Here is a 24,958-nt window from a genome sequence, read left to right as displayed (position 1 = left end):
CGGGCGTGGGCAGTGTGGTGGTGGCGCTGGGCGCGTCGCTGAACATGGCATCCATTGCTGCACCAGCTGCACCCCTCCTCAAGCAAAGTCCACTTCATGCATAGCGTATTATGCTCTAAACATCTAGTCTGCCCCCTCCCCCCGTGGCTCCATTCAGAGATCCACCCTAGAAGTACAGTATGGCGGGGCATGACTGCGGCCACTGCCCGCGCGTGCTCTCAACCCCTCACTGCGACTTCTTGTTCTTGTTCTGCGGGATCGGCTTGCCAGCCGCGTCGACCAGGCCCTTGGCCTGCATGTTCTTGAGCGACGCGATCAGGGGGTCGAGCGCGGGGACGGGCTCGCGGTGCGAGTCAAACGTCTTGTCGGCCCACGTAAAGTACTGGCCGTAGTTGCAGGTGAAGTAGATGTGGTGGAGCGTGTGGTGCGCAGGCGAGTTGATAAACTTCTCAGCCCAGCCGCCCGAGATCATGTCACCGTCGTGGATGAAGATGGTCCAGAACTGGACAAACGCAAACATGCCGAGGTAGAGCAGGCGGTGCATGGGGAAGACGAAGACGAAGATGCTGAAGGGCGTTAGCAGTGAAACAAAGGATCGACGGCTGGTGGCCTGTCACGGTGTGGCGCTGCCAACAAAAGCCAGCCACACGCTACTCACTGGTAGGGGAGCGACTGGGCATAGCCGTCGAGCGGGTGGAAGGCAAGCGCGGCGTAGGGCGTGGGCACAATCCACTTGTGGTGAGGCTTGTGGATGTACTTGTAGATTGACGGGTGGTGCTCGATGCGGTGGATCCAGTAGATCAAGAAGTCGGTCACGACGAGGAACAAGACAGCCGAGAAGACAAAGTAGGCCCAGCCATAGTCGTCAACGTTCTCGTACAGCGTCGACTTGCCGCGGACCTCTCCGAGGAACCAGGGGACGGTGAGGACGCCAATGGTCGGCGCGGCGACGAGCGAGCTGATAATCTCCTGGCGGATCTGGTTCTTGAGGAAGCGGGGGTGGTGCTCGAGCCGCCGGTCATACAGGAAAAAGTAGGACAGCGAGCAGAAGATGAAGTAGACGATCAACGCGCCGACAACGGCAATGACCCAGAGGGACGCGCACTGGCGGTAGATGTTGTCGCGGGCGAGGCGCGACGCCGTGGCGAGCGACTCGCCGGCAATCGTCGTGCCGTTAGCGGCGGCCGACGCGAGCTGGCCAGGCTTGGGGAGGAGGTACGCGTACGCCGCGTCGAAGACGTACTCGTCGCCGTAGTGGAGGACGAGATCCATTGTGCGGGGGCGGTGAGAGGTGCGGAATGGACGGCGAGTTTTGTCGGGAGCGAGGTGGACGCGACGGTGGGCTAGGAAGAAGCACTAGTGTGCCGTGCTCGGATCAGCTGATAAAGTCGAGTGTGCTCGGCGGGGCACGGCGCGCTCGGGCGATTGCGCTTGACACGGTGTGGTGGGACGATGTGAGCGCGCGCGGCGGGGCGGGGCGGGGTGTTGTTGTGGTCGCGCCGGCAGCAGGCAGCAGTGGGACGATGTGTGCGTGGGCAGCGGGATGGCCTGGGTTGCTGGCTGGTGTGGCGGTGGCTTTGACGGCCGTGCACGAGTAGTAGGTGGAGAGAGTAAAGCAATGCGAAGCGAGAGAAAGCGAGAGAGCGCGGTGTGTGTTCGTTGACGTCGTCGAGGAGCAGGCAGCGAGCGGCAGGTGACCGAGGCGCGCTGGGTGCGGGCAGGTGTGGTGGTGCACTTGGCAGGTAGGTGGTGCAGGTGCGGCCAAATTTCCAAAACCACACACAGTGTCACGGCCGAGGCCGACTCGGCAAACCCGCAATACAATACAATTTGCTGCTAATGGACCTGGCGTGGATTACAAAAGTCCTAGCCGCCGCCTCTGCGTCGCCAAACAAAACATCAGGGGGCACGCGAAAAGTGGTACGATCGTCGCTGGGTGGCTTCGGCCGGTGGCCGCCGGCGGAGCGGCAAGTGCGCGAAGGCCAGCATGGGCGGGGGTATTCTCGCGTGGTGGAGGACGCACGTGGGTTTGATCCCGCATCGAGCATTGCTCCCGCTCGCGTCGAGCGTCACTTGCCGCAGCCGCACCGAGTGAGTGACGCCAACGACATCTGCAGCTGTTATCGACGAGATTGTCCTCGACAAGACCTCGACGCCTCGACCTCTGCCCAGCCAGGCTCGATTAGCGACCCCACCCACCTCGCTCACACACCGCACACGCGCGTACCAAGCCGCTGCGGCCGCTCCACGACAGCGCCCGGCGAAAGGAAACAGAGCGAGCAGCCCAGCTCCTCGTATCCCGTCTCCTCCCCACCTCAACCTCGACCTCCACCCCCTCCCCTTTTCACCTCTCACGATGGGCTTTGGACACGTCCTCCTCATCGGCTTCATCATGGGCGCGATTGGCGTCGCGGTATGGTTTGCGACTCCCCGCGGCAAGAACCAGACGTAAGTGCACGTGTGAGAGAGGGGGAGGCGGAGCCGGGTGGAGGGGTGGGTGGTGGCATACATTCTTGATCGCGCAGCGATCATAGGGGTGGGTGGGCGGGCGACATCTTGCTCGCGCCAGCAGGGCGGGTGGGTGGGCCACCTTCCTTGCAAGCTTGCTCGAGGGCGGGTGGGTGGGCGATGTCTTCCTCGTCTTCCTCGTGCAGCGACTGGATGGGAGTGACTGAGAGGGAAGGGGCCTGCATACCGGTGAGGGACGGCGCGGCATTGTCTTCCCCGCCCGGTTGCCAGCTGGCGACGAAGTCTCACTGCTGTCCGTCGATCTGCCGCCGCCGAACGACCTTCCCTCCACAATGACCGAATGGATTCCCTGCTCGACCCGCTCAATCACACTAACATCCCCAGCCTGATCCGCTCCAGCGTGTCCCTCACGCTCGCCTGCCTCTGGCTCATGTGGGGCATCACGTACACGGCGCAGCTCAACCCTCTGATCCGTGAGTATGGGTGTGTGGCTGCGGTGGGCGGGTCGGAGATGGCACACCGGGGTGGTGCTGGGGCACTGTGATGTGCCGATGGACTTGCAAGATGGTCCTGGACACAAGCTCTCCCAGGCGTTCGGCGGTGGGAGTTCCAGCGCCCAGCGCGCTACCGGCGGTCCCAGCCGCTGTATCACGAGCTTCCACCTTCTCCTCGGACTGGCTTGGCCTTTCCCTTGCTCACCTCCTCCTACCCCCCCCCCCCTACCCCCGCCGTCCTCGCCCCCACTGACACCTCCAGAACCAAAGCGCGCCGACCTGCGTCCGAATGTTGGGCATTAATAGACACATGTATGATATGAACGGTTCGCGGTTGGTCGCAGCAGGCAGCGTGGGCGCCGAGTTGGTCGGCCGTCCGCGTCAGTGGCTGAGTACGCACGGCTAGTCATGTGCGTGCGCGATGTGCGATGCGTTGCGTGCGCGTGTGCGCTGTGTGCTGTGAGACATTTCAAACAGGAGTGCGCCGGTGTACGTTACAGTATGAGGCTGAAGAGTATGACATCTACTGTTAGGGCGTCACCGCGTCATCATGGCTGGCGTGTGAGCTGTCCCACGCGTCTGCGCACCTTGCGAGCGCGTTTGTCGCGTGACGGGTACGGTAGGCCTTGTGCAATCGATGTCTGGCCCGCCCCAAGCCAGCCAGCCAGCCAGCCAGCCCTCATTGTTCCCAGTCTAGCCTCTGTGCTCACTACGCTATGCGTGTTCTGGCTTGACCCGCCACAGTTCCCTAGAATATCTAGAATAAGTGCCACTGGGAGCGGAGTGACTTGTCACGTGCAGGTGTTCACTGGCTGGCCATTTCATTCCCGGCTAGGCTATGCGGGCGATCCGACTGGCTGGCTGGCTGGCTGGCTGGGTGCCGCATCTAGCCCACTACGTCAGTAATGTTCTCCTCTCTCCGCGCGCGACTCCCCTCCCTCTTCCGGCACTTACACCACCTCGCTCATCCCCCCCGCCCTCGCCCTCCGCCCATCACAACCAGCCCATTCCGAACAAAGCATCGTCACTCTCCTCTTCATCACCACTCGCATCCATCCCAGTGTATAGGTGTCGTGTCTTGTGACTAGCAGTATCAACATCCTACTACTCTACACCACTCTCCACCCACCACCCAACAATGTCCACTACCACCTCGCTCCTCCACACGGCGCTGCAGAACCTGCACGTCGCCCAGCAGGTCGCGCACCCGAGCCACACGCCGCGCCCGCCCAGCTCGGTCGGATCGTCGCGCCGCGGCGGCCGCTCCGCCTCGGACGAAGAAGACGACGACAACGAGTATGTCGCCGTAGGACGCGGTACCGCGCCCGGCACGCCCATCCCGGGCAAGGGTATGGTCCTCGGGCAGCGCATCAAGAAGGTCGGCAGCAAGGATCCAGTGAGTCAGCTCGGCGAGTGGGCAGCCAAGACAGGAGTGTGCATAGGCGCGGCGACGCCCAGACGCCGGGGGGTGATGGCGACGACGGTAGCGGCGGCGAGCACCCCGTGACCCTCGCCACCGACGCCATTGTCTCCGCCCTCCACCCCTCCACCGGCCTACCCTCCACCCTTGCATACAACCCCCCTAACACCCCCAGCTCCGCCTACTCCCCACGCACCTTGCGGTGCGCATCTTCCTGCAGCTCGACATCCGCAGCCTCGCGCGCTGCGACAGGGTATGCAAGCGCTGGCAAAAGTCGAGCACGCTCAACTACGGTGAGTGGCGCAGGCCGCGATAAGAGTGTGGCAACGGCGCCAACGGCCGCAATCGGTTCCGCGGCCTCGTGTGCCTTCACACGCCGAATCGATGCTGACCGAGCCGCCAGTCTGGTTCCTTCAGAACCGCGCCCTCGTTCTCCCGACACTATCGGGCGCTGCGACAGGCAAGACGCGCAAGCTCGACGACGGCACCGAGTTCTTCGACCCGTACGACAAGACGCCGCGCCTCTCGAGCCTCCCGGCCGTGCCCGTACCGAGCTCGACACAGCCGCAGTGGTCCAAGGCAGAGAGTAAGCGCGCGTGGAAATCAGTGTTCCACAGCACGCTTGCGCGCTCCGACCCGAATAAGGACGACACGGACCCGCTCCGCGTAGACATATACTCGCTCCATTCGAGCGGCTACAATACGCCGTCCAACCGCCACTCGCACGCCGGCATGGGCTCGGGAAATGCCTCGCGCTGGGCAGATACTGGAAACCAGGGCAGCCTGACCCCCACGGAGCGCAAGCTTGCCGCAAGGGAGGGATACAAGGCGCTCGGTGGTCGCAAGGCGCGCAGCAAGCGCAAGATGGGTGGAGAGATGGGCATGCGGGATAAGACGGGTGTTGTGGATGACGGGCGGTTTGACGCGCCGTGGTAGCGTGTAGGAACGCGCCTGCCGCGCAGCGGCAGGCGTGGTACGCCGCGACGACCTGCCAATGCCTCTTGCCTTGCTCCATCTAACAACATCAAGAACCCCATGCCAACATCCATCGTGCCCGCTCGATGCCCGTCACTATCCATAACTCCACGACCACACAACATCCCACACGCACACCGTCCCAAAGCCATAGCCACAGAAGCACAAACTCATAGCACATGGCAGACAATGACCTGAATGAATCGAAGTGGGATTGAGGGGTTGGTGGTGGGGTTCGGTCGGGGGTGTGCCACAGACAACTCATTCGCCTCGTCCGTCGCGTCGTCGTCTCCTCCATACCCCCATCCGCATCTGACTGTCTCGACACCTGTCTCGTCCTTTCGCAAGCCTCTGCAAATCCACACCCCGCCTTGCTGCGTCGCGACCGCCTCGACGGCCTCCGCTCCCCAGCTCCTCGTGTCCTTACTACCCCTGCCCCGCCCTCGCACCTCGCTGCGCTCGGTGCTCGCTCGCCGCCGCTAGTATACACGCTCTGCCATATGCTCATCTACAGGTCCATACTACGGGCAGCAGACGCCAGTCCGCAGCCGTGCGCTCCAGCGTGACGGAGAGACCACGACAGGACGCCGATTAGAGGTTGAGCTTGGTGCGGCGCCAGTGGCGGCGCTTGGCGTTGTACTGAATCTTGGCTGCGGGGGGTTAGCGAGTGGTCCGGCGCAGAGGAGCGCGAGCGCGAGGACGAGCAGAGGGGCGTGGAAGGTTCTGGGTGGGTGCAGGACGGCAAGGCGAGGCAGAGTCGAACGCAAAGGTGCGCGAGTGTCCGCCCGACTGGCCCTCCTCTACCCAAGTGCCAGTCCCAGTCCAACCGCCGCCTCCCTCGCGCTGCGCGCTCGTGAGGCTCGACTCACTGTCAGTCTTGAGGCGGAACCACTGGGGGATGGGGCGGTTCTGGCGGGCCTTCTTGGCAAGCTTCTGCTTGATGATGAAAGTCTTCTGCGAAGGCTGGGCGGGGGGTTAGTATGGTTGTGTTGGGGTTTGTGCTGCGCGGCGGGCGGGCGGTACGGCGACGGCATGACGGTAGGAGAGACAGCAGGACAGTGGCGAGCGGTGGGCTTGACGAGAGTCGAGGTAGAGCTTCGACGTCGTTCATGTCGCGGATCACACGACGCTGTTCGACGCCGAGTTTCGCTGGTGCACAGTTTCGATTCCAAGGTTGTTCTCCAGCACAGCGACGCAGAGGAACGCACGACGCCGGTGCTGCCGTCGTCACCAACACCATGGACGTCGTGTCGAGCGCTCGCCTTCTCCAGCTGTTCTCCGTCGAAAACTTCCACCACCACCGTCTCCCAACTTTCTCCCTGCCGTATTTCGAGCCGTGGCAAGTCGAGGCCAAGTCGTCCGTCCTGTCCCTGCTGTGTCGTCCTCGTCCGTGCCGTTGCCGTCGCCGTTACGCTGCCGCCGCGCGCAAATCTACTAACCATTGCGGTCGATTTTTTGGTTGTCGGATGGAGAACGCTGTCGACGGCAGATGATCGTGCTTGATGGCAGCAGCGGCGGCGACGCAGGGCAGTGGGCGAGGGAGTGGGTGAGCGTGCGAGGGAGGCTGCCAGGCTGCAGCGACGGTACCAGAGTCGGAACGGGAGCAAATCGTCTCAAAAGAAATTTGGCCAGGTGCCACGACTTTGTAACCCCGGGATAATCCCGCCAGCATGTCACTTTCCCACGGTTGAGCAACCCTCAACCACACCCTTGTGGCACTTGCCCAGGCACCAAGCCACGGCGCGTGGCAGATTCATGCACAACCCCGCGCAAACAAACCTCTTCCGCCCCAGACTGCGCAACCTGCCTGCTCCACAATCGTCATGACATTGAGCATATACAACACCTTCTAGCTCACGAAAATTCCCTCGGAACTATTCTCCGATACGACACAAATAACTTAAAAGAAAAATCCAAAAAATGCCCAATCTAACCGAGGCACACTACTGCGCAACTCGGATTCGTTCGTTAAGTCACTCACGGCGGCGATGATGACGCGATCGGCGTCACATCGCCCCACGACACTGCTCTACATCGCAGCAGGTCGTTCTCGGGCGCCGCGATACCCGAGTCAAGTGCCGGACGGTCGGCTTCCGGCCTCCGACCGGCGTGATGGGCCCTCCTCTCACACACCCACAGACAAGTGTTCCCTTACGCAGTGACCATACTGGCCAGTCTGCTGACTCGTCTGTGGACCGCGAGTCATTGATCATACCCGTGGGGTACGTTGGAGATGGCACCGCCTGATGCAGGGTTGCTTGATGAGCGCGCGCTCTGCACCTCGGTGGGCAGGCGAGTCGCCGCCTCGACGGCGGCGCGGACCTCGCGAGCCATCATGTCGATTCCTTCCCACATGATGCCGTAGGCTTCGAGGCCGGCCAGGATAATTTTTACGTTGGTGAGGAGGGCCTCGACTTCCTCGCTGCGGGCTTCAGAGTACTCGCCAAAGGTGTTTTCGGCTTGCACGGCGAGCACAAGCAGGAGGAAGGAGTAGGCGCCAGAGACGAGGCCGCAGGCGCAGAAAGGAATCCACTTGGGCGTTCCATCCAACGCAAGGGCAGCACTCCGGTGGACAATTTCCAAACGCACAATGGCGTTTGCCGCAGTTGCGCAGCGAGCAAGACTGATACCAGGAGGGAAGGTCTCGACGAGTTCGGCAGCCTTGACGTCCTCGGTGGGGACAAACTCGTCGTTCTCGTCGATCCCCCAAGTGCGGTGTTTGACTGGAGCGGAGGGGGCAGGAACGGTCGCAGCACGGCTGCTCGCGCCACTGCTGTAGTTTGTCATGTCGAGGGTTGGTGACACTGACAGCTGCGGCGCCACCGAAGGCGGTGGCACCTGGTAAGCCTCGATTACCGGTGGGATTTGGATCGCAGGGACGTGGCGGGGCTCGTCAAGCGGAGGGATGAACAACTCGGCGGCGCCGTTGGGCTTCGCGAACCAGGGAGGCGGGAGATACTCGGGGTATGTCTCTGGGTGCCACATGTCCTGGGTGATGCCACTTTGGGGGTGCTGTTGCTGATGTTGCCACTGGGCGTACTCGGGGTGGACCACCGTCGTCTGCGGTGGCGACGTGAAGGTGTTGGTCTGCTGGTACTCGGGTCCGGAGGTGTACGACTGGGGCTCGTACGTCGTTTGGCCGCCAAAGGACTGAGACATGTACGCGTCGGGTGACAGAGGAGCGGTCGGTAGTGAGCCGCTGTACTGCTGCTGAGGCGGGGAGGCGAACTGCTGCTGCTGGGATGCGTACACGGGCTGTTGTGGCGGGGCACTGTATTGGAGTTGGCCCGATGACAGATGCTGCTGATGAGGCTCGGGCGCAATCTGGTAGCTGTTGAAGGTGTGGGGTGCCGAGTCTGTGCTGTACGAGTGATGCGGTGGTTGGGCCGCCATCTGCTGTTGCTGTTGCTGTTGCTGCTGGTGCTGCTGAGCGCGAACTGGGTTGTTGAAGTTGGCCATCATCTGGTCAACACGGAGTACGGCTTCCTGGTAGTACGCGGACCCGAACGCCATCATGGGGGATTGCGAGGCCGCTCCCTGTTGGTGCGCCACCGGCTGAGGGGCATGGTGCTGCTGGTTCTGGTAACCACTGGCGTAGTTGTACCCCTGGGCCGAGGGCTGCTGGAGTTGCGGGTGGTACTCGGTAGGTTGCGTCGTACCATAGTCGTCAAAGGACACGGCACTGTCGCCACTGTCCTTGCGGTGGATTGACGATCCAGCCTCAGAGCTATCATCAATATCCGTGGCCCCCGAAGCGGGGAAACCACATATACGCTTCGAGTAAAGCGAGACCTCGGGGAAGGCCTGGTGGCGGTGAATGTGGATATGGGTGACGGCGAGTCCAAAGCGGGTGCCAATCTGCTGGTTCTTGACCACTTCCTCTTCACCACCGGGGACCTGCTCGACAATGCTCATCCTCTCGGTCTGCTTCATGAGCTCCATGATTTCCTTGTCGAACTGAATCATCTGGCGGCGCTTGTCTGCGGCCTGCTGAGCCGAAAGGGCGTCGGCGGGCAGGGTCCCCCACGTATGCGTGGCGGGCTCGGTCTGGCTTGGCGCATAAATAAGTTCGTTGACAATTGCACACACTCGCGAGCATTGGCGAATGCAGTTGACCCAGGTCGACCACGTCCGATCTTTATCCGAACAGATGGGAAAGTCGACACGAACGCGCTTGTCATCGGGGCCAACTGGCGGGGGAAGGCCTGACACGAGTGCAATTGTGAGCTGGTAGACGTAGAGAATCCACCACGTGCGGCGCATCGCGTCCTTGTGCCAGTCGATACCTTCGAGCGCGAAGCCTGTGCCGTCGCGGTCCATATCGTGAATGCCCATGTCCATGGCTACTTGGACAGCCTGCGAGGCACGCCTCATGGCCGCTGTGGCGTCGTTGGTGCTGCCCCATTCCCACACTGCAAGAATGCAGAGCGCCTGCACGACCTCGAGCGATTGGCCGCGAGCAAGGGTGCGCTCCACCGCCTCAGCGGCTTGCTTGCCGAGCTGGGCTGATGCAGCCGACCGGAGGCGTTTCGAGCGAGCAGATCTGGGGTTAGGGTCGAGTTGATGGGGAATGAGGGTAAGGACCGTCTGCGTTGCCAACAGGAACGGGGATTCGTGCAGCAACTCGGGCAACACATCAACGAGATAGTGGCGTGGCGGCATTACCGAAAGGTAAGGGTGAACCTCGTTGTAATAGCATTTCATGCTGGCTGCGTCAGTGGCATGCGCTAGTGTGGGAGATGACGCCGCGGTGTCGTCATGATGCTTACACTTCTTCGCGCGACGCGAATGACCGGACAATGTTTGTCGGGTCGTCACCGTCCTGGGGCTCTGCATGATGCAGGTCAAAGTGAGGCACTGCGAGCAGGCCATCGAGCTTTTTGAGAAACTCTTGGAGCGCCGAGGGAGCTGCACCTGGAGAGAGGAGACGAGTCAGCGCCGAATACCGGCAGTAGTGATCCAGTGACCCGGGTCGGAGCGTGAGCCAAGAGAATGGGTGAACCAGACCATTGGGAATAGATCCGAAACAGTGTCGCACTACCGTGCGAGGTCACACTTACCTGTACGTTTCTTGCGGGCCCCACCCCGTTTCGACTTGATGTAGATGCATTCTAGGTTCTTGCGACCGCACTGTCTTGGTGTGAGCATTGGGGGCTGGATGACGCACCCTAGGCGTGCCGCCCGTCACGCATGACTTTTGTGCTCACCTGGCCGCAGATGGGCTTTGTCCCATCGCACTTTGCCTTCTTCTGCCTGCAGCTCAAGCATGCAGCCTTGACTGGGCCGGCTGCGCCATCCTTGTCGGTCAGGGTGTCTTTGAATGCGACATCGTGATGTTGTTGTTGCTGCTGGTGTTGGGCGTGTGCGTGACCTGGGTCATTGTTCCACTTTGCAGAGGGGTGGTGGTGGTTGTCGGTGGAGCCGTCGTCGTCAAACTGCTCGGATTTGACATTGGATGAGCGGTTTTGGTGGCTGTTGCTCATTTTGGCTACTGGCGCGCCGTGTCGAGTGGTTCGGCCGACGCGCGCAGCTTTTCTTCTTTGCACGGATTGGGATTGTGGGTGAAGGGATGACGCGTAATGTTGTTGTTGTTGTTGTTGTTGTTGATGTTGTTGATGCAAGAGGAGAGAGTTGTTTGGTGGAGGGGCAAGAAGTGGAGGGATGCGGCCGAGTGGAGCGGCTGCTGGGTGAATGTTGAAGTGTGGTGGTGGTGGTGGTGGTAGTGGTTGCTGAGAATAGAGATGGTGGTGTTGGTGGTGCTGGTCTATGTGGTGTGGCTGACTCCAACGACCACCGCTACCGCCGTCTCCGCCGTTGCTACTACCCATACGCCCCGTTTGGTTGATGGCGCTCATGGCGTCTTGCATCAGCGGGGCTGGCGAGCTGCTGGATCTGGCTGGCTGCAGACGACGTGCTGCGGATTCTGGACGGCTAGACGGCTAGACGGCTGTGGACGGATGGAGTGGGTCGGTTGGTGGGTTGTGCCTCCTTGCTGGCTTCCAACGGAACTTTAAGGTCGAGAGCGACGCGCCGTGGTGGGCAAGGTGATGCTGGGCGTCCGTCGAGTGGCGCAAGTGGCGGCGGCAAGAGGGAGGGGAGGCAACTCTTGGTGGCTCCAGGTGGCTGCGGCTGGCTTGCGACGACCGGTGAGGCGTTCGTGTCCAGCGAGGCAACAAGTTCAAGGTGGCCAGAGGTGGTAGTCGGATACCGACCGAGGCGACAAACCCAATACAGGGGCAAGTTCAGGCCAAACCTTCGGTCAAATTACTGGAAATCTTTGTTGAAATCCCAGTAAACGCTAAATGCCGTAACGGAGGGGCCAGGGGTTGGCGCTGACGACTGTTGGCTGACTTTTGACAAACGCGAGGACCGGCCGATGCGTAGGCAGAGATGCCGAGGACAACAACCGCGAACCACTGGGACAAGGGAGAGAGAGGGGGGGGGGGGGAAGAGATAGAGAGCACTACTGTCCCCAAGCGCTGGTGTACGAGTTGTCGCCAGTAATATGGGTGGCGGCGGGGTCGTGCTCGTGTGGTGTCGACGTCGAGATGGCAACAGTCGCGGCGGCGACCTTTTGGGGAGGGACGCGAGTACGCGACGTGGTGCAATACAAGTATGGCGGCTGTGCAAGGGGGGCCAAGTACAGCAACGGTGCTATGTACACCGCTCGAGAGACAAAGAATAGAAAGAACAAGAGAGATGTGGGGGGGGACCGTCGGTCTCGCAGCAGCTGGCACCGGTGATAATAAGAAATGCCTGGTGGTCGGCCGGGCGGCGGGCCGCTGCGCTGCATGTCCCAAAACAGACCTCTAACGAGATGCGCTAGATCAGTGCCTCTTCCTCTGAGCTCAAGCTATGCGGCCGGTGCAGGTGCAGGAGAGTTGCAGGAGCTCTGCAGGAGAGCAGCAGGTGCAGTGCAGCAGCTGCAGCAGCAGCAGGTGTCCAAGATGGCCCGTCTTTCGGGCATAACACATGAGCAGATGCATCAGCTATCAAGGATATTGCAACTATACGCCACTCTCAGGGCTGGGTCATGCAGGGGACGAGGGGCAAGTCTGACCCTGTCCCACTGTTCTATCTCGCGGGGCTGTTTCGCGGGGCAGAGGGTGCCCAGGCAGCCCAGCAGCCGACGGGTGCAGATGCTGACTGTAAGAGTACCTTCAGCGACCGACGCGAGGGCCGAGGTAGGCGACAGGGACTGCTGACGTGAGGGCCCAGGTGATGGTGGCCACCCCCCTTGCCTAGTGTACGGCATTCAAAGGGTGCATCTCGCAGCGATAGGGGAAACCCGCCCGCTGGACGCAGGGTCGGTCAACTGGACGAGGCGGCCGCCCTGTTCCTGGGCGGTGTCGCATTGCGCGGGGGTGCGGGCGACGGGCGCGACGGGCGACGGCGGGCGCGACGGGCGACGATGGCGGCGGCGGCGGCGGTCGGTCGGGGCAGGCAGCCAGGCGCTTGCTGCACCCAGGTGCTCGCTCCTGTTGCTGCGTCGCTGTCTGGGGTGATTGTTGTGCACGTTTACACCTCCGCCTCCAGCCAGCCAGCCCCGCCGCAGCTGCCCACATCCGAGGTTGCGGAGTCACGCACATGTATCATCTGTGGGAACACGCGTGTGTACACTCGTGTGCGCCGCCTCTCCGCCGCACTGCACCACACTACTACTCCCGGACCGAGTCCGCGCCGTGCGCCGAGACAAGGCCCGATCGGAGTTGAGCTTGTTATTTGTAGACACACCAATTACAGCAGCAGCAGCAGCAGCAGCAGCGAGCGAGATCGCGACAGCACCTCGCAAAACTCGCAACGCTCGTAGCGGGCGCTTGCACGCGCACAGACGGAGATGTGCGAACTGACAGCATGATGTTGCTGCCCCCGCCCCGCCGCCATGCGCCTCCGCGTGCCCTGCCCACCGTGCACGCATAAACGCAGCACCCGGTGCACTCGGACCCCCCTCCGGACGGTGCTGGCGCTGGCGCTGGCGCTGGCTCTGGCTCTGGCGCTTGAGCTTGCTCGCTCGTGCGCTAGTGTGGACTGAGAGGTCACGCCCCCGCCCCGCGACGCCGATAGAGATTTTTGCACATGGCCCGCGAAGCGAGTATAACCGAGGCTTCGAGGCAAAGCACGCATGCGCGCGTTTGCAACTTTCTGTTGTCTGATAAAGAGCTGTCCAATCGCCGGCGACCGAGGTGGGGTGGGGTAGTTGCAGGGTGAAAGAAGTGAGGGGTGAGGGGCATGAGGGTCTTCAGGTGTAGCCTCGTCCGAGCGTCACGGGCTGGCAGGGATCGAAGCGCCCGGAGGTTTGAATCGCCCATCGCCCGATGACTGACTGACTGCGTGGGCCGTCAGCCGTCAGCCTGGGAGCCAGCCAGCCTGCCAGCCAGCCAGCCAGCGCTTGCACGTCGCGCTGGGCTGCAGGGTTCAGAGCCAGAGCCGCATTCGGTGGAGTTAGAGCGGGAGTCTCCTGCCGCAAGCCGCCGGGAGGGGATTAGAGCGGAGATTAGTCCCATTGAACCCGCCGGTACCGCACCGGAGGAATCCTACACGGGTCGGGCTGAAGCAAAGCAGCAGCAGAGGGCTTAGAGGCGCAGAGCCAGCCCACCGGGTGTTCACGCCTGTCAGATGTGATGACGACGGATCGCAGCAGCGAGCCAAGTTTCGTTCGCCGTAGCGTCGTACGCCAGCCAAGCAGAGGCGGGCCGGGGTGCCCGACGATGAATTGACTAGACCACGCAAGGCTAGTCACCACCATGCCTGAGCCACGCACGGCACGTCACGTACGCTGATCTTGTGATCGATCGAGCGCTAGCTTGGGTGGGTGGGGGAGGGGAGGGGAGGGGAGGGGAGTGGAGGGGTGGGTGGGTGGGGTGGGGCCGGCGGGGTGGGGTCGGTCGGTCGGTCGGTGGGTCGGTGTGGCGAGGCTGTCATCGGACTATGGCGACCACGCACGCGTGTACGCACGGCGGCGGCGTCGGTGCGCCCGCCCGGCCCAAAGTCGCTCCGAGACTCGCAGTACATGTGTCCATGAGGGCAGGGAGGGCGCGCCGCAAGCAAGCCCCCAAGGACCGTCCACGACGTCGTCCAACTCGCCCGCCCGCCCGCGGGCGCCCGGCGCACGCGCGCAGCAAACCCGCACGCAAGTCCGAATCCGAAGAGCGCTGGACCGAAGCCCGCCCGCTCGCTCGCCCCCGCCCGCCTGCCTGCTCGCCGCGCATCCTCCGCTCTCTCTACGCACTGCTGCACCGCCTCGTCGCGGCGCCCGGACGCGCCCGCCGCCCCGCCACGCCCGCCCACAGCCCTGACCGAGGCGCCGGAGTGGCGCCGGATCGTTGAATCCCTGCGAATGCGCCCCCGCTCGAAAATAAATACAGTTCTTTCTCGCGCGTTTGTATTCTCGCTGGCGGATTTGTAGATACCACGCACGCTGTGGCGGGGGGTACGACAAATCGCGCACGCGGCGCGCAGCACCTGATCGTGGCCTCCTCCTACGAGCCCTGTTATCGTCCCCCTCCCCCCCACCTACCCTCGTCGAGGTGCCTCTCGTCTCGTTGGTCGCGCCACGCGACGACGCCACAAAGCCCCCAGCCACACAGGGAGAGGGGTAAGTAACCTCCTCGATTGGTGATTTGCATTTTGTCTCGGCCAAAGTCGCTCACTCGCGCAGGAAAGGCAAAGGCAAAGGCGCATCACGCAGGCGCATCAGGCGCCGCCGCCGACGAGACCACCACTGAACTTGGTTGCTAGAATGGTCATTGCCGTGCCTTGAAACCCAATGCTCTTTCACCCACGCCACACACACACACACAACTCGCAGCTCGAATCCCATTCCTTCCTCTTCCCCCACCCACTCTTGTGCTGAAACAAAATACCGCGGCTCGAATCTAGCCGCGGTTCTTACGTAGACCTATCATCATCTGTGCCGTCTCATGAATTCCCCGGTGTACCTCTCTATCAACTCAGCCGCGATTCATCGTGTTCCCCGCCCCTTTACGGTTGTCATCCGTAAACCTTGCCCAGTTCTCATCCTTTTGCCGCTTTTTCTCAGCAGCCTCCTCGGCTGCTGCGCTCCCGTCATTCTCAGCTTCGAGCTCCAAGAGCTCGGATTCTGTGGGGGCATCGTATGAGGCTTGGCTAAGGGTTTGATTAGCAAATGCGTCGCACGCGAGCCGCGCAATGCTGCCGTCAGAGGACAATGTCCCGAGTACGAAACTTCGGGACCTGTGGCGATCACGCAAGCCATCGCAGCAACGCCCAGTTCTGGGTGGCGGTGCAGACGACAAAGTGGACGAGGAGCGTAAAAGCCTGTGGCGGCGGAAAAGCCGTAAACGTGCCACTGCCCGTAAATCGCGCTTCAAGTGCGAACTAGCCCTCCGGAACCAGTCCGGAAGCAAGCAGCGAGCAGCGGAAACAGCCATCCGAAGCCGGCTGTCACCTCTCCGAACCACGCCCCCCGACTCCAGCATTCCGCAACTCTTGCCCACCCAAACCACAAAAAACTCACCCTCCACCAGTGATAATATTGCCCCGTCGTTGCTCTTCAGCGAGGTACTCGTCAATCGTCATGGTCGGCAGGCGGTGGCTCGACCTGAACACTTCGGACTGGAGGCGCTGGCGGTCGCTCAGCGCCGTCGTGGACGGGAGGATCGTGAAGGGGCGGAGAACGCGGCCGCCGCCCGAGATGAGCTCTCGGGGCTTGACCGCACCGGCCAGCTTGCGGTCCAGGCGCCACTCTGCTGCGTCGTCCTCGGTCCGGCGGGCACGCGGGTCGTCCAGCGGGCCCTGCACCGGTTCGGGCGGCGCCTGCGCGAGGATCTCGAGCTCCATCGCGTTGTTGGCCAGCGTGGCGACGGCCTGTTCACGCAGCAGTCGGAGGATGAGCAGGCTCGCGTCGCGCAGCTCGGGCTCCTCGTCGTTCACGGACGTCGACGACTCGCGGGCAACGCCGGGAGCGGCAGGCAGCAGGGCGAGGATGAACTCGAGCGGCGTAGACGACGGGTCGGGGTGGCCGGGGAGCGCGTTCTGGCGAGTCAGCATTGGTACACAAACCCCTCGTACCCCACTCACTGAAATGTTCTCCTTGAGCTCCTTCTCGCGCCTGTACGCACGAATCTTGGCCTCGCGCCGCTTGGCGGGGTCAGCGGGGACGGCAGCACCGCTGCCGCTGCCGCTGCTCTCGGCCTCCTCGTCCGACCCGAGGACCTTGTAGCTCTGGAGGAGCTGCTGGAAGGCGTTGAGGGCCGTCTCGGAGCGGCGGAGCGCGTCCTTGCGCTGGTCGTAGCCGCCGAGGCCTCCTTTGGCCTCGGCCTGCCCCAGCACCCAGGGGACCGTCATGAACGCGAGCTCCTTGTCGCCGATCTCGTCGATGCTCTCGTTGTCGCTGAACACGTGCAGCGAGGTGAGCATCCGACTGATGAGGTACAGGTCGTCGATGGCATGGCTGAGGGTCGCTTGGGCACCCTCGTCCGACAGGCTGATGCTGTCGTTGAAGATGGGCACGAGGGACCGCAGCGTGCGCGCGTAGTATTGTGGTAGTGGGAGATTTGTCTCTTCGTTTGACATTGTGGTGGAGTTGTGTAGAGTGTGTGATTGCAAGCAGTGATGTTGTTGATTGTTGACAATGTCGTCTCTTGACGCGCGCGCAGAGTGCGCTGCTTGGGTGGTAGGACCTTCTGGTGCTGGGAGGAAGGAAAGCAATGACATCAATCGTTGGCTTATTCAGCCACCTGTTTAGTCACATGTAGTCACGTGGAACTTACCACGTGGCAATGGTTCAGGCACGCATCAGTCCTCGTCGAGGGGGATGTGGCAGCTGGCGGACAATGCAGCTCGTTGCATACAGAACAAACGACGAGCACAACAGCGACAGCGACTGCATTGTGAGCTGTGCTGACCGAGAACAATGGGATCAAGATCAGCTCCAATCGAGGACCGCCCACATGCCCCCACGCCCCATACGCTCAGGCCGCCCCGCACAAGCCTGCGCTGAAAGCGAGCCAGACGACACTACGGTTCCATGTCGGGGCGGCGTCGTTGGTGTCGCGATGCAGTCAGGCATTCAGGCCTCATACAGCTTGTGACGCGACGACCATTGATCGATCGATGCTAGACGTCAATGGTGGCAGCAAGTACACAACCCACACATGGCTCGCTCCGCGCCGCCCCTCCGCCCCCCTCGGCTTCCTTCGTCTCCAGCCAGCCCCGCTCCACACTCCCATCGATCCTCGAGCCGCCAGAATCAACGACGCCGAGCATGTCCCCCGCGCCGTCCACAGTAATGATCCAGGCCTCGACCTCGACCTTGGCCTCGGCTGGCGTCGCCACAGCCGCCCCAGGCCTTGCCCCAGAACCCCACCCAACACCATGCACCTGCCCCCTGCCGCCGCTCCCGCGCCTAACGTACACCTGCACACGGCGGCAGTACGACGAGTGGGACCGCGCGATGACAGGCTACCTGTTCTTCGTGGGCGCGCGCGGCATCCTCAGCGGGCGCAGGCGCGAGCCGTACCGCCGCGGGTCGAGCCGCACAGGGCACGCGGACCACGACGTCATCTACCCGCCCGACGAGGTGGCCGGTGACGCGATGCCGCGCCCCGACGCCCGCGTGCAGGACGCGCTGGTGTGGACGGCCGCCATGAGCGCCGAGTGGAAGTCGTGGGAGTGGCGCGAGAGCAAGGCCCGCGGCGTCATACTCGCCACTATTGATGTGCCGATCTGGAAGCAGGTCAAGGGGCTCTGGTGCGCAAGGGACATGTACACGCATATATGGGAGCAGTATGGTGGGGGGAGGGGGTAGGGGGGGGGGGGGGGTAGGGGGAGAGGGGCCCAAGTTGTGGGCGCGTAGATGACCTTCAGTCGATGTAACAACTTAATGCCATGAACGGCGCGAACCTGGAGCCAACGTCCTCCAATGGCAATGATCGTCGCGGCGAGAAGCTGTAATCAATCTGGACTACTAACTTCCCTGACGCGACTCGACGGCGTGTAGAGCTGGGCAACAGACTGACAGACTAATAAGAGCCGAGGGGGGTCGATGGCCAGTGCTCCCCGGCGACACGGACAGACATCACAGGTATGGCAACGTCCAGGCCGCCTCTCACAGCTCAGGTCTGACTCTTTCTTCGACGGCGAGTTGAAGCAGCGCCAGCCCCAAACTCCCAGTTCGACGTCCACAACAACAGCCACCACGAGTACCACCACGAGTGACATCGGGACGACCACAACCCCTCGCTCGCGCCATGCCCCTCGAAACCCTCCTCCCGCGCCTAACAGGCCCCAACATCCCAGACTGGGACCGCGCGCTCACGTCCTACCTGCTCTGGCACGGAGCGCACCGCGTGCTGTCCGGGGACGAGGCGGAGCCGTATAGGCGCAGCGCGGACCCACACGCGCCAAGCGACGAACACGTCGTGTTCCCGCCGGCACAGGTGGCGGGCAGCGCCCCGCCGCGCGTGGGCGCGCGCACCACCCCCGACTGGACAGACAGCATGCAGGTCGAGTGGGAGGTGTGGCGGGCGAAAGAGTTCAAGGTGCGCGCGGTGCTGCAGATGACGGTTGGGATGGAGGACTATCGCGAGATCAAGACCATGTGGTCTGCGCATCGTGAGTGGCGGACAAGGACAGAGCTGAGGGCAGAGCAGTACATGTACCTTCGGAACAAGTATGCGCGGTACTTCTTCTAATAAAGGGTCAAGGGGAGGGAGGAGGTATATAGTAGTACTGTAGGGGTGGTATATGTTATGAAGTGACGGTGCGAGCAGTGACCTACAACAGCCGATGCACGTCTCATTTCAGCCACCTTGTGTCCCTCGCCCGCCTGAATGCATCGCCCAGAGAGCAGTTCATGCAGTTCAAACCATCAGGCAAGCAAGCATGTGCTCTTTCGTGAGGCTCAGTGTAGTCGTGCACGTGTATGTGGTTGTGGCGAGTCGGTGTGGCACTCGAACAGGTAGGGTGACCACGACACGCACCTTGGCCACTTCTCGCCGCTCCTCCCGCCGCAGAACAGAGCCACAGCGTGGGCACTCTGTAGCGTAAGGCCGGTCACACTCCCGCCCTTGTGCCAACTCGGCCACACCCCTCCACACCTGCACCTAGATACCTGCCAATGCATAGATACTACTTAGGCAACGGTAACCTCCTCGGTCTCGTCAATGAGCTCCTCAAACACCTCCTCGACCGTCTCGCCGGCGGTCTCGGCAACGGGGCGCTTGAGCTCCTTGCCGAGCGCGGCGCGGGCCTCGGCGAGGTGGGCGTTGTTGCGCGCGCGCCAGGCGTCCCACTCGGCAATCTCGCGCTGGCGCTGGGCGAGCTTCTCGGCCGAGCCACGGTTCTCCTCGGCGGCATCGGCCTCGTCAAAGATGCGCGAGAAGTCCTTGAGCTCCTTGCGGATCTTGCGCTGCGCGTCCTTGGGGAGAAGAGTAGGGGGGCGGGGACGCCAGAGAAGCTGCTTGAACTTTTCCTGGCCCTGGTGCACGAGCTGCGCACCCTTGAAGTCCCAGATCGAGAAGCCAGGCTCGGGCGACGAGCGCCACGACGAACCGTACGACGCGAGGTAGCGTCCAGAGGGGTCCCAGGCAATGTCGGTAACACCGTAGTGCTCCGACGTGGCGAGCTGCTGCACGTTGGCTCCGGGGTCGGTAACGTCCTTGGTGGCAGTGTCGGCGAGGGTAAAGTCGAGGTCCCAGAACTCGATGTCGTACTTTTGCGCGCTGCCAATGGTAGCGAGGATGATGTGACGACCACGGGGCGACCACATGAGCGTGTTGGCAACCTTGCCCTCGAGGTGCTTGATGGGCAGGAAGTCGCCCTTCTTGGGGTCGAGCTGGTAGAACGAGACGGTGTACTTGATGACAGCGCCGGGAACGTTCTGGCCAAAGTTGGGGTCGTTGGTCGACACGATGGCGAAACGCGTTCCATTGGGCTCCCAGGCAAAGGTGGGCACATAGTCCTTGTGCTCAATGACCTCGACGGGGTAGTCCTTCTCGCGGAGACGGAAGAGCTCGAGGTTGCAGAAGGTGGCCTTCTTCGACTTGGCCTTGCGCGCGTGGCGGTCGACCTTGACGCAGAGGTAGTCACCCTGGTTCTGCCAGTAGAACTTGCAGTCGGTAACGTTGAACAGGTTCTTGGAGCGGAGCACCTGGCGGCTGGGGATGGCCATGAGGTTGACACGGGCAGGCTGGTTCTGGACCTCGGGGGTCCAGTAGGCAAGGATGCACTCGCGGCCCTTGCCCTGCTTGCGCTGCTCCCAGTCCTTTTCGCTCATGGGGCACCACTCAAAGTCCTGCACACCCTCAATCTTGATCGACTTCTTGTCGAGCAGGCCCATGCCAGGGAGCTCGTACACCTGGATGGCGTTGCCGACCTGCGCACGCGCGACGTACTGGTCGTCGGGCGAGAAGCGGAAGACGGGCCACTGCTGCTGGGGGCGGGCAGGGCCGTCGGGGTTGTGGGGGGCCTTGTCGGCGGGGAACGAACGCAACAGGCGGCCAGCCTTGACGTCCCAGATGACAAACTGGTTGCCCTCGTCCTCGGGGCCAAAAGTCTCGCGGAGGGTAGCGTCGGCGTGGTTCTCGTAGTTGCCAATGGGCTCGTCCGACCAGGTCACGAGGTAGTTTTCACAAGGCGAGAACTGGACAAGACGAACACCAGGGTGGGAGAAGCGCATAAAGTTGACGCCCATCGCACCGCCGAGCTTGGGGCCCGACCAGAGAGCGACACCGGCACGGTGGAGCGAGGTGAGGTAGGTACCGAGGGGCGACCACTGGAGGTAGAGCTCGGCCCACTTGGCGTTCTTGACGGGCTTGCCCTCGTCGTCCTTGACCTGCTCGGCGTTGCCGTTGCGGCCGTTCCAGAAGAGGTTGACGTCCTGGTCGCGGAAGGTGATGTACTGGTCGCGGCCAGCGGCGTCGCCGAGCCACGAGCGGAGGTGGCCCTTCTCCTGGTAGGGCTTCTCGCGCCATCCGGTGGGGAGCTCGCCCTCGCCGATGGGGAGGTTGGCGAAGCGCTCAATGTCGCCAAAGCGGTTGGTGTGGAGCTTGTTCTTTCCGAACGCGATGCCGTCGAGGGCACGCAGAGCGTGCTCGGCCTCCTGAGGCTCGGGGTAGGTGAGGAACGCGAAACCCTTGTTCGAGTTGTTCTCGGCGTCCCATGGCATGTTGATGCGGTCCTCGTCAATCGGCGCGCCGGCCTTGGCGAAGATCTGCCTCAGACGCTCGACAAGACGCGCCTTCTTGGCCTCGTCGACGAGGGGCAGGTTGTCGATGACGAGCACATTCTCAAAGCCCTGCTGCGTGTCGACGGCAAACCTGAAAAAAAGTTGGGTCAGTCACTTTTCGAGGGCTGGTGCGCGTGCGGCTGGTATTCACCTCTCCTCAATCTCGGCGTAGCCCTCGTTGAGCTCGAGCTCGATCTCGATGCGGTCTTCTTCGCTGAATTCGCTGAGGTCCGGGTTGGTCATTTTGTGGGGTGTATGGTGTGTAGGTGGACAAGGGGAGCCGACGTTCAACAAAGAGGTGCAGCGCCCGCATGCGCGTGGTGGCGGCGAAAAGTTCCAGCCGGGCTTTTGAGACCCTGGCTCCAAGTGTGGCACTCGCGGCAAGTGGCGGCGGGACAACCACAACACGGACAGATCATCTCATCTTTACAATGCATCCATCCTTCTTGAGCACGACGAATGGTGCATGGGGAAGAAGGTAGTGACGGAGCGACAATGTGCTTCTCCGGAATCACCCGATGCAAACCACCACTCATCATCGATGGTTGCATCCCGAGTCGTCGTGTACAGTATGACTACGACTGGGAGGCAAAGTGCATGGAACATGTCATAGGGGGAAATCACATGGGTAGTCATGAGGGTCGTTGATTGAGTGTGTACTCGTTGGCGTCGTTCTCCTGCCCGCGGGCGCAGTCATCTGCTTAGAGCTGGCTGGTGGAGTAGCCGTTTTTGGAGAACGACTTGGGCGTGTAGAGCTTCTGCTGCTTCTGGGGCGAGAGGTCCTGGTCTGGGCGGGGAAGAGGACTGGGAGTGAATGGGGGCGAGGTGGCCACGAGGTTCTTGAGAAGCTTGTCGTGAACCTTGGCCGCACCCTGTGGTGTCAGCGTGGGTGCAAGAAGGATAGCTACGCACCTGGAGACGGGGGTGGTTGAGGTAGTAGAACAGGGCGAGCTTGAGGACAAAGTAGTGGGCTGGGGTGTCAATTAAGGTTTCCACGGAGACCACCAACTCACGGATGACGGCGACGAGGGCGCGGCCAAAGAACGCCTCGACAGTCTGGACCAAGCCGAGGAGGACGAACGCGGCGAGAGTGTTGTCCACGTCCTCGGGGGGCGCATGGCGGTCGTCAAGAGCAAGGATGGCGTGGTACGCCGGACGAGCAAAGATGACGGCCGTGGTGACAGGGAACGCAATGTTGAACAGGTCGTACCAGATGAACACGAGGAAGCTGTGTGTGTGTCAGATGGCTACAAAGGGATTCGTTCGCCAGCCACGCACAAGGTGAGGGTGCCAAAGACGATGACCGCGGGGTCGAGCTTGGTGAGCTCGACCGTGTCCTTGACCGTGTCGCTCTTGAGGAGCACCTTGCGCAGGGCATTCAGCTGCGTCTCGGCGATCTCGCGGGCACGGAGGGCGTGCGGGTGGCGCGAGAGGTCGTCGGCGCGGTCGCGGGCGCGGGTGAGCGCGACACCGGCCTTGGCGTACTGCTCCCTTGCGCGCGCAAGGGCCGCCGCCGCCGCCGTCGGCTTGGGCGACGAAGCGGACTTCTTTGGGGGAGCAATGTCCGAGGCGGGGGGGAGGGGGTGGTCGTCGGCGAGGTCGGCGACTTGAGCCATTGTGGTTGTGTGTAGGAGGGGTTGTGGTGTTGGGTTGAGTTGAGGTTTGAGTAACGCCGGTGGCTGAGCTGAGCGTTAGTGGTGGTGGTGGTGTGAAGAGAAGAGAAGAGAGAAGAAAGGAGGGTGATGTGGTCGGTGGAGAGGGTGGAGTAGTGGGTGGGTGGGAGTGGGAACAAGTGGTACAAAGGAAGCAAGCGGCCGCAGCAGCAGCAGCAGCAGCCGTGGTGGCGGCGGCGGCAACGACGACGACAATGACAGTGACGGCGGGGCCAACTTTTGGCGTGACGCGCAATCTGTCACGAACCGGTGGCCGCGACGAGCCAGCCAAAGATTGTGTGAGAAAGAGGCGCGCAGGAAAAAGAGGCATGCGAATGGGGCAAAGTGACGCCAGGTTCGTGCACAAGCTGTAGAAACACAAAGCGATCCAAGCGTCAGTCGAGCCGCGAGCCGAACACCGCACCCTCTACCCCGTTACACACTCTGTGTCACAATACATGTCTTTTGCAATGTAGGTATTACAATCAGAGGGGGGTATAGCGCATCGACGTGTCGTGCTCCTGCTGCTCCAACAACCCAACCAACTCCCCCCTCCCTATGCCTTGTCCTGCTCGGCAAGCTTGCCGTCGACCTCCTGCAGGAAGTTGTTGAGCTCCTTGTCATCAGGCTCAAACTGCAGCCCGTCGACAATCGCGTCCCGCGCCTCCTCGATACGGTTCAGGCCCACGAGCGCGCGTGCTCGCCTGGTACGTCAGTCACTGGTACAGTCATGGTACTGGGTTGTCACGCGCAGAACACGCACCTGAAGTGACCCTTGGTCCAAGGACGCTTGAGCGCAATGACAGCCTCGGCGTCGGCTAGGGCGTTGGCCCAGGCCCCAGCAAGCGCGAACGCTGCCGAGCGGTTGCACAGCGCAATAGCCGTCTCGTCGCGCGACACGGCGGCGAGCTCCCAAGGTGGCCGCGAAAGCGCCATGTCGGCTGACCGCGAGTAGTTTTGCACTGCGACGGGAATGTTGCCGGCCTTGAATGCAGTCTGGGGCGGTGGTCAGTAACGTTGCCCATCGCCTCTTGGTCTCCTTCCGACATCGCTCGACCGACCACGACGTCTGTGGTGGAAGGCCACGCCCCCACCCACACCCCCTCCACACCCACTCCCACTCACGTTACCGGCCTCCTTGGCCGCCTTGATCTGCTCGGCACGCTGGGGCGGGGGTTGGACATTGGGCGGCGGAGGGATAGCCTCGGGGGGCGCGGCGCGGAGGAACTGGTGCATGTAGTTTAGGCCGGTAAAGTTGACGTTGCACAGCTCGCACGCCGGGGACTTGTGCTCGAGACAGACGACCATGACCTGGGTGATGGGCGGCTGGGTGTTGGGGATGGGCATCTCGGCGAGCGCAAACGGCTTGGGCGTGTGCGGTAATGAGTCGAGGAGGAGCTGCATCGCCGGGTCGACCTGGATCTCCATGGGCGGTCCGCCTGGTCCGCCGGGGGGGCCATGCGAGTGGTCGTGGCCGTGACCGTGGCCATGGTCGTGGCCGTGGTGGTGCTCGCCTGGGCCGTGGTTGCAGTTTTCGTGAGCCATGGTGGTGGTGGAGAGTTGTCAACAGGTGGCTCTCTCGGCTTTGTAACAACGATGCAACAAGCTCCTCGATCGGCGGCGTGTTATGGCCCGGCGACACGTAGGGCGCGGGTAAAAGTAATTTACGTAACAATTTCCCACGTGTGGCTGGTGGCGGAGAGTGGTTCCTTGTCCTTGCTCTCTGAAAAGGTAAACAAGC

The 24,958-nt window shown here is 62.4% G+C and overlaps 10 protein-coding genes across 10 annotated transcripts; 4 read left to right on the top strand and 6 right to left on the bottom strand.

Annotated features, from left to right (window-relative positions):
* Positions 1-85: 85 nt before the first annotated feature.
* Positions 86-1,794, bottom strand: NCU06207 (putative Delta(7)-sterol 5(6)-desaturase). Its single transcript, XM_062769495.1, has 2 exons — positions 659-1,794; positions 86-566 (listed from the first exon to the last, which is right to left on the bottom strand). Exons 1-2 carry the CDS (start codon positions 1,270-1,272, stop codon positions 227-229), a joined length of 954 nt encoding a protein of 317 aa, XP_062625479.1. The 5' UTR covers positions 1,273-1,794; the 3' UTR covers positions 86-226.
* Positions 1,795-2,137: 343 nt separating this feature from the next.
* VMA9 (V-type proton ATPase subunit e) lies at positions 2,138-3,294 on the top strand. Its single transcript, XM_062769494.1, has 3 exons — positions 2,138-2,448; positions 2,854-2,942; positions 3,226-3,294. The coding sequence occupies exons 1-3, from the start codon at positions 2,357-2,359 to the stop codon at positions 3,264-3,266; spliced, it is 222 nt and encodes a 73-aa protein (XP_062625478.1). The 5' UTR covers positions 2,138-2,356; the 3' UTR covers positions 3,267-3,294.
* Positions 3,295-3,931: 637 nt separating this feature from the next.
* Positions 3,932-5,576, top strand: LOC62_02G002966 (uncharacterized protein). Its single transcript, XM_062769493.1, has 3 exons — positions 3,932-4,359; positions 4,559-4,676; positions 4,787-5,576. Exons 1-3 carry the CDS (start codon positions 4,102-4,104, stop codon positions 5,317-5,319), a joined length of 909 nt encoding a protein of 302 aa, XP_062625477.1. The 5' UTR covers positions 3,932-4,101; the 3' UTR covers positions 5,320-5,576.
* A 1,588-nt stretch (positions 5,577-7,164) lies between these two features.
* On the bottom strand, positions 7,165-10,962 carry LYS14 (Lysine biosynthesis regulatory protein LYS14). Its single transcript, XM_062769492.1, has 4 exons — positions 10,566-10,962; positions 10,419-10,488; positions 10,128-10,272; positions 7,165-10,063 (listed from the first exon to the last, which is right to left on the bottom strand). Exons 1-4 carry the CDS (start codon positions 10,839-10,841, stop codon positions 7,561-7,563), a joined length of 2,994 nt encoding a protein of 997 aa, XP_062625476.1. The 5' UTR covers positions 10,842-10,962; the 3' UTR covers positions 7,165-7,560.
* Positions 10,963-14,762: 3,800 nt separating this feature from the next.
* SPCC63.05 (putative protein5) lies at positions 14,763-16,953 on the bottom strand. The gene is made up of 3 exons (XM_062769491.1): positions 16,417-16,953; positions 15,854-16,371; positions 14,763-15,483 (listed from the first exon to the last, which is right to left on the bottom strand). Exons 1-3 carry the CDS (start codon positions 16,909-16,911, stop codon positions 15,309-15,311), a joined length of 1,188 nt encoding a protein of 395 aa, XP_062625475.1. The 5' UTR covers positions 16,912-16,953; the 3' UTR covers positions 14,763-15,308.
* A 649-nt stretch (positions 16,954-17,602) lies between these two features.
* LOC62_02G002963 (uncharacterized protein) lies at positions 17,603-18,145 on the top strand (the record flags this gene model as incomplete). The annotated part of the gene is made up of 1 exon (XM_062769490.1): positions 17,603-18,145. The coding sequence occupies one exon, from the start codon at positions 17,603-17,605 to the stop codon at positions 18,143-18,145; it is 543 nt and encodes a 180-aa protein (XP_062625474.1).
* Positions 18,146-18,587: 442 nt separating this feature from the next.
* LOC62_02G002962 (uncharacterized protein) lies at positions 18,588-19,031 on the top strand (the record flags this gene model as incomplete). The annotated part of the gene is made up of 2 exons (XM_062769489.1): positions 18,588-18,951; positions 18,973-19,031. 2 exons carry the CDS (start codon positions 18,588-18,590, stop codon positions 19,029-19,031), a joined length of 423 nt encoding a protein of 140 aa, XP_062625473.1.
* Positions 19,032-19,437: 406 nt separating this feature from the next.
* On the bottom strand, positions 19,438-21,824 carry PRT1_0 (Eukaryotic translation initiation factor 3 subunit B). The gene is made up of 2 exons (XM_062769488.1): positions 21,717-21,824; positions 19,438-21,656 (listed from the first exon to the last, which is right to left on the bottom strand). The coding sequence occupies exons 1-2, from the start codon at positions 21,806-21,808 to the stop codon at positions 19,472-19,474; spliced, it is 2,277 nt and encodes a 758-aa protein (XP_062625472.1). The 5' UTR covers positions 21,809-21,824; the 3' UTR covers positions 19,438-19,471.
* A 442-nt stretch (positions 21,825-22,266) lies between these two features.
* YOP1_0 (Protein YOP1) lies at positions 22,267-23,181 on the bottom strand (the record flags this gene model as incomplete). Its single annotated transcript, XM_062769487.1, has 4 exons — positions 22,267-22,437; positions 22,478-22,536; positions 22,579-22,793; positions 22,844-23,181. The coding sequence occupies 4 exons, from the start codon at positions 23,179-23,181 to the stop codon at positions 22,267-22,269; spliced, it is 783 nt and encodes a 260-aa protein (XP_062625471.1).
* Positions 23,182-23,659: 478 nt separating this feature from the next.
* sec72 (Translocation protein sec72) lies at positions 23,660-24,796 on the bottom strand. The gene is made up of 3 exons (XM_062769486.1): positions 24,343-24,796; positions 23,981-24,213; positions 23,660-23,921 (listed from the first exon to the last, which is right to left on the bottom strand). Exons 1-3 carry the CDS (start codon positions 24,760-24,762, stop codon positions 23,774-23,776), a joined length of 801 nt encoding a protein of 266 aa, XP_062625470.1. The 5' UTR covers positions 24,763-24,796; the 3' UTR covers positions 23,660-23,773.
* Between the last annotated feature and the right edge of the window lie 162 nt (positions 24,797-24,958).

The sequence above is a fragment of the Vanrija pseudolonga genome, chromosome 2, assembly GCF_020906515.1.
Source record: "Vanrija pseudolonga chromosome 2, complete sequence".
In the NCBI taxonomy this organism is placed as follows: Eukaryota; Fungi; Basidiomycota; class Tremellomycetes; order Trichosporonales; family Trichosporonaceae; genus Vanrija; species Vanrija pseudolonga.
This window is presented reverse-complemented; position numbering and strand designations above follow the sequence as displayed.

Bases quoted from the DNA above. Each gene is read 5' to 3' on its own strand.
- NCU06207 (XM_062769495.1), bottom strand. From the start codon at position 1,272: ATGGATCTCGTCCTCCACTACGGCGACGAGTACGTCTTCGACGCGGCG. The intron at 567-658 runs GTGAGTAGCGTG...AACGCCCTTCAG, and splicing joins GCCCAGTCGCTCCCCTACCA to CATCTTCGTCTTCGTCTTCC.
- VMA9 (XM_062769494.1), top strand. From the start codon at position 2,357: ATGGGCTTTGGACACGTCCTCCTCATCGGCTTCATCATGGGCGCGATT. The intron at 2,449-2,853 runs GTAAGTGCACGT...TAACATCCCCAG, and splicing joins CCCCGCGGCAAGAACCAGAC to CCTGATCCGCTCCAGCGTGT. The intron at 2,943-3,225 runs GTGAGTATGGGT...TGACACCTCCAG, and splicing joins GCAGCTCAACCCTCTGATCC to AACCAAAGCGCGCCGACCTG.
- LOC62_02G002966 (XM_062769493.1), top strand. From the start codon at position 4,102: ATGTCCACTACCACCTCGCTCCTCCACACGGCGCTGCAGAACCTGCAC. The intron at 4,360-4,558 runs GTGAGTCAGCTC...TAACACCCCCAG, and splicing joins AGGTCGGCAGCAAGGATCCA to CTCCGCCTACTCCCCACGCA. The intron at 4,677-4,786 runs GTGAGTGGCGCA...CCGAGCCGCCAG, and splicing joins GTCGAGCACGCTCAACTACG to TCTGGTTCCTTCAGAACCGC.
- LYS14 (XM_062769492.1), bottom strand. From the start codon at position 10,841: ATGAGCAACAGCCACCAAAACCGCTCATCCAATGTCAAATCCGAGCAG. The intron at 10,489-10,565 runs GTGAGCACAAAA...ACACCAAGACAG, and splicing joins CAAAGCCCATCTGCGGCCAG to TGCGGTCGCAAGAACCTAGA. The intron at 10,273-10,418 runs GTAAGTGTGACC...TCCTCTCTCCAG, and splicing joins GGCCCGCAAGAAACGTACAG to GTGCAGCTCCCTCGGCGCTC.
- SPCC63.05 (XM_062769491.1), bottom strand. From the start codon at position 16,911: ATGTCAAACGAAGAGACAAATCTCCCACTACCACAATACTACGCGCGC. The intron at 16,372-16,416 runs GTGAGTGGGGTA...CTGACTCGCCAG, and splicing joins AGCTCAAGGAGAACATTTCA to AACGCGCTCCCCGGCCACCC. The intron at 15,484-15,853 runs GTGAGTTTTTTG...TCAAACCCTTAG, and splicing joins AATATTATCACTGGTGGAGG to CCAAGCCTCATACGATGCCC.
- PRT1_0 (XM_062769488.1), bottom strand. From the start codon at position 21,808: ATGACCAACCCGGACCTCAGCGAATTCAGCGAAGAAGACCGCATCGAG. The intron at 21,657-21,716 runs GTGAATACCAGC...ACTTTTTTTCAG, and splicing joins TACGCCGAGATTGAGGAGAG to GTTTGCCGTCGACACGCAGC.
- sec72 (XM_062769486.1), bottom strand. From the start codon at position 24,762: ATGGCTCACGAAAACTGCAACCACGGCCCAGGCGAGCACCACCACGGC. The intron at 24,214-24,342 runs GTGAGTGGGAGT...CCACCGCCCCAG, and splicing joins CGGCCAAGGAGGCCGGTAAC to ACTGCATTCAAGGCCGGCAA. The intron at 23,922-23,980 runs GTGCGTGTTCTG...CTGACGTACCAG, and splicing joins TGGACCAAGGGTCACTTCAG to GCGAGCACGCGCGCTCGTGG.